General features: G+C 44.3%; 1 protein-coding gene across 1 annotated transcript in view; it reads right to left on the bottom strand.

Annotated features, from left to right (window-relative positions):
* WDR43 (WD repeat domain 43) overlaps nt 1–4929 on the bottom strand; it is a 45194-nt gene extending 40265 nt beyond the window's left edge. Inside the window, exon 1 of the mRNA XM_007470873.1 lies at nt 4679–4929. Coding sequence (XP_007470935.1) covers nt 4679–4903 — 225 coding nt within the window. The 5' untranslated portion in view covers nt 4904–4929. The remainder of the gene's footprint in view (nt 1–4678) is intronic.
* Nucleotides 4930–5556: the final 627 nt, after the last annotated feature.

Raw genomic sequence — 5556 nt, 5'->3', positions numbered from 1 at the left:
TCCCCCCCCCCCCGAAAAAAAAAAACTGGTTGGCATTCAAAAGCATCCACAATTTGCCTCCAAACCCCCTTTTCCAGTCTTATTTCCAATTCCATCCTTACATTGCACTCTAATCACAAATACACTTTCCCATTTGCTTTTTCCTCTTTTGGGAGGGTCCTTTTCTAACCGTCTCAATTATCAATTTGGGTAAAAATCAATCCTTGCTTCAAGGTCCACCTCAAATATGATCTCTCCACAAAAACCTCTTCTTTCAGACACAGTATATCTGAATTGTCTGTATTTCTTCTTTAATGTCTTAGTCATACTGCTTTGTTTCATGTCATGTGCACATTAATTACATGTGTAAATATATAAAGTAATGGATAGGGTAGGCTAAAAATTTAGTTCATATATATGTGATCAGAAAATCTGAGTTCCAGGGAATTCCCTGGAGGTCAAGTGGTTAGAACTCTGGCGCTTTCATTGCAGGGGCCCAGGTTCAATCCCTGGTCAGGGAACAAAGATCCCACAAGCCTCGTGGCGTGACTGAAAAAAAGAACAGCAGCAACAAAAAAAGAAAATCTGAGTTCCAGAAAGTACCAGGAACGAAGACCAGAAGGATTTGGTCTATTACTTTGACTAAAGAGTCTTTTCCAATGCGAGGGGCTGACCGAGCTAAGCAATAAATGCCAACAGCAGTCTCAAGAAAGCAATATTTGATCTAGAAGGCAATCAGAAGGCTGAGTGAGTCTAAATGTGCATGATTTATAAAAGCAAGGCATAGTACAAATGAAGTGAAGACAGAGAAAAAGTACATCCAGGTGATGAGAAGTCTGATTTTGATCAATTAAGCCCTGACTCTTTAGACTAAGATCCCAGAGTAAGAAGAGTTTACATGGAAAGCCAATACACACATTCATAAAAACGTGTATATAGCTGAAACAAGTTTCACCAAAAAACTTATCCTTTACCATGCAAAATACACTTTAATATTGTCTACTTCATCTTTGTAATGCTGTCACAACCCACTAAATCTATTTCGCAATCCACTAATGGTTCAAAACCTATTTTTGAAAAATACTGACCTCTAGTCACTGAAAATTATGGCAAAGTTTCAAGTTTCACTCTGCAATTAGTCTCCTATGCCATTTATTGGCCTATCTTACTGTCACTTACTCTGGCAAATGTCTAAGGTTCATGGGTAACAATGAACAAAATGTGTGCATTTTACATGTAATTACACACAGTATTTACATCAAAAACAAATTCTAATACACAGGAACTTCTATTTCTGCCAATAAGATTTATTAGGCAAACCATAGCCTTTTGAAGTTTAAACACTGGAGAGACCTTAAGACAGAGCATTAATACAGGAACACAACTGGATTGTGCTGCGTCCCTAAGGGTTAGGACTGGGGATGCTCAGATGTTTCCTAGAAACATCCTTAATGCTACTGTGCTTGCCCTGTCCAATGCCTGAAATGCCATATGCTTCCTTTAATAAGCACTAAGCTATATGGGGTCATTTTAACTGCAGTGACAGCAAAGTAACATAAATGCATTTATTGTGGTAGCCAGTCTGTTTCTTCAGGGCTCTACAGCAGTTAGAGAAGGAAAAATTGAAAATTTTGGATCTTAAAGAAGCAATGAAATAGCAGGGTCAGTTCCTGGGTAGCTCAGCCACTTACTGTGTGCCTCTGGCATACCATTTAACATCTCAGCCTCAGTTTACATACATAAACCTGACGAACTCTAAAAACAGCATCCATGCATAGTCCATCAATCCATCTCCTTGGACTTTTCTCATCATCATCTGAGGTCCTCTTCCCCCCAGGCTCCATCACCCAAATAAAATGCTCAGCTATATGATATATACAAAAATCTTCTAAAAACTACTGTGACATAAACGCAAAGAATTATAATCATTTTGTGACCAAGAAGCAATCTAATTTTTATAAAAATTTATGAACCACTGCTTTAGCTCCTGTTACCCAAGAAACCCAGCACCAACTCATTTTTCTCCACTGATAAGAGTAATGTCACCAAACTGTCCTTGGGTGGCAAACTGCCAGTTACTGAACCAGATGCAGAATACTCCTACAAACTGATTTACATGTAAAATAAGGGCTTAAGAGAGCATCTTAAAACTTAAGTGGCAAGGATCATAACCCAGGGACCTGGGAGCAAAGGTAGAAAATGAAGAGTGATTTGTAGCAACCGCTATCTTGAAAAATCACATCCTCCCAACTCGCAATTCTGTGACTCAAGATCTAAGGTTACAGTAAGAGCACTGGACCAGGAGTCAAAGTACTTTGACTCTAGTGGCTACAGCTACTTCACTGGTTAATAAGGCTTTGGAGAAGTCATTTAAACTTTCTTAGTTCTGATTCTCAGTTTTTTTTGTTTTTTGGTTTTTTTTTTGCGGTATGCGGGCCTCTCACTGCTGTGGCCTCTCCCGTTGTGGAGAGGGGGGCTCATGGGCCCAGCCATAGCTCACGGGCCCAGCCGCTCCGCGGTATGTGGGATCTTCCCGGACCAGGGCGCGAACCCATGTCCCCTGCATCGGCAGGCGGACTCTCAACCACTGTGCCACCAGGGAAGCCCTGATTCTCAGTTTTTAAAAATGTAACAAATTATAGGGCATTTCACAGAGTCAGGTGACTAAAGTGAAAGCATACAAGTAAAAGGACACTGAAACCTGCTTTTTTTTATGTAGCCCAACTCTTTTTCAAGGAGGCCTCCAAAAGTAAAGTGACTTGCTCAAGGTAACAAAACAAGTTTGAGTTCTGGGTATGAAACCAAATCTAGGTATTTTTCTATTGCATCAGACTGCTATAAATAATCCAAAACTGACTTTTAACAGGAAATTTAAGACCAGCCAAAAGTTTTACTCCTGACACATACAATATGATTGTAAGTCAAGAGAATATCAAGTGGGTGACAAATATCTGCCAGCCTAATATGAATGATTTGTTCCAGATAATAGAGAGTTGGGCTCTAAATACCTGCATTCTAGTCCTGTTTCCATTTTTGGTTTTTCGCAAGTTGCTTAATTTTCCAAGCCTCAGTTTCTTCTTCACGAACAAAGCAAAAAGTTAGTGTTTATCTACCTTACAGGACAAACCATGCAAGTAAGAGGTAATAACAACAATTAACACTTGCAGCACTTACATACCAAGAACTACTCTAAATGCTTTATGCATCATTAAGTATGTTAACCTTCACAACCACTCTATGAGGTGAGTACTATTATTCCCATTTAGAGGCACAATTCCTACTATAAAGCCAAGCCTGGGTTCAACACGAGGAAGTATAGTTTGGGTCCATGCGTCTAACCACTGCTCCACATTTCCACTCACCATTAGAATTATTAACACTTTACAAAACCGTTAAAATACAAACACAGAAATTTGAAAAGGAGAAATATGCAGAGTGCTGTCATCTTAATGACAACTGATTTTTTTTAAAGTCCTAGTTTTGTGCTTGACTTAAGGGCCCTGATAAGGTCTCTTTAATGATCAACAGGAGTCACTTCATCCAGAAACTATGAAAATCAAGCTTAATATCTGAAAAACACCTAAACATACTCATCCAAAGTATAACAAGTTAGATGTATCCCTACTTTCAACCTAAAAAGTTAGCAGAAAGTTTCCTAGGATAGTCAGGTGGAGTTAAGATCTATACTAAAATTTTTTTTTCTTTTTTTGTGTGTATGTGTTTAAACACTAACTTTTTAAGGTTTACACACAGTGTCAGCTAAATACCACACAACTCAATACCTGATGCTTCCAAATCACACTGCACTGATTCGAGTTGGCTATCTTATACACGCAGTTCCCACGTGCGTGTGAAATAGTGCAGATGTAGCCAAGTGACTCCACAGTGAATGACATCTTTCATTGAGTCCCTAAGAGTGAGAAGCCTTCCCTAACTCAGCAGTGCCCCGTGTAAGAGAAACTCCACCTGGACTCACGTTCGTAAAGTTAAACTACAACTTCACTTTACCTCCATATCCTAATGCAGACTTCAGACTTGGGGAAAAGGGGATGTATAAAGGGGGAGCCGAGCAGATGTTAAAACTTTAAAAGCAAGAAGGTTCAGATGGTTTACAATGGAAACGAGTCTGGGAAAAGTCAACACTTTCAAACAGTCACATCCTGAACGTGGAAGAGAACACGTGGTGAGCCGGCCCCCAAGGGTGGGGGGTGGAGGGGGGTGTCCGGAAGCAAGGAAATAGACTTGTTCATTCTAACTGCCCAGCGCAAGGCCGATGAGCTGGGTAGGGGTCGGAGAAGAACAATACAGCCCCAAGGTGGGGCTCTGTCAAAAGCCAGAGCTCTGAAAAGCGCAAGCGGGAGAGCCAGGCCTGGTAGCAGGAAGCCGCTCCTGGGGGACCCGGGGCCTCGGCGAACATGGCGGCCCCCGCGACGGCTGGGCCCAGACCGCATGGAGCCCGCCAGGAGGGCTCCGGTCCGCTGCCCGTCGGATCCGGCCGCGCCCTCTCTCGTTGCCCTCAGGACAGGCCACGCACGGGGCTGACGGTGGGGGCCCAGCGCGCGCCTCCACCGCGCTCTGTGCCTCCTCGCCCCGGGCCTCGGAGGGCCACGCGCGATGCCGGATCGCGCGCCGCCGGGCCGCGAAGCGCTGAGGCTGAGCCTGAGCGGCCACCCGCCCCGCGCCATCCAGCTCGCTTTACCTTGGCCTGCAGCCGCGCTGGCGCCCAGGCCAGGCAGGTGCAGGTACCGCTGAGGTGCGCGGAAGGCACGTACTCCTGGTGCAGCCGGTTGCTGGCTGTCTCCCACACTCTCAGGTGACCGTCTGTAGACGCTAAAGCGAAATAGGCCTGGCTTTGCGGGGAGAAGGCGCAGGGGACCCCCGCGGGGGAGAAGGGATCCGCAACACCTCCGCCACCCGCCGCCATTGCTGCTCTGGCTCCGCGGCAGCCACGTGTTCTCCCGTGCGCAGGCGCACCGGTACGGGGCGGGGCCTGGAGGGGTAAGTGGGGCGGAGGGAGTGCAAGGAACGGAAGGAGTGGCTCTTCGCGACGCAAGCGAGCGTTGGACGGCCTACCTGTGGACGGTGGCCCGGTGGGCTCAGTAATAACTTGTTCTGGGGACGTGTGGAGGGGCTTGACAAGACTCCTTCCTTTAAAAAAAAGAGAAAGAAAGAAAGAAAAAGTTTTGGGTTTTTTTTTTTAATTTAAATAACATGATTGAACGAAATGTTTGAAAGAAATGTTCACTTATAATTCCGTGATTGTGACAACTGTTTCAATTTTTCCTTATCCACTTACAGGCTGTAATCATGTGTTCACATAACAACAATTTATTCAACATACCAGTGTGAAAGTAACGGTGGGAGAGGCTATTCCCTCTTCTTTCGTCAAGATTTATCCCATGTTACTGCACCAAATAGACAGTTTTTTTAAGGTCTCAGTAACATTTCACCAAATCTATGCATTCTGATTCAAGAAATGGCAGGTACTGTTCAGCCCACACACAGCTTACTGACCAGCAGGAAAGCCATAAAACACTACCCTCAGGGCCATGGGAGACTCTTGAGTCTTTCACAAGT

The sequence above is a fragment of the Lipotes vexillifer genome, unplaced genomic scaffold, assembly GCF_000442215.2.
Source record: "Lipotes vexillifer unplaced genomic scaffold, Lipotes_vexillifer_v1.1 scaffold717, whole genome shotgun sequence".
Classification (NCBI taxonomy): Eukaryota; Metazoa; Chordata; class Mammalia; order Artiodactyla; family Lipotidae; genus Lipotes; species Lipotes vexillifer.
The sequence above is the reverse complement of the archived record's forward strand: the minus strand, read 5'-3'. Positions and strand labels throughout refer to the sequence as shown.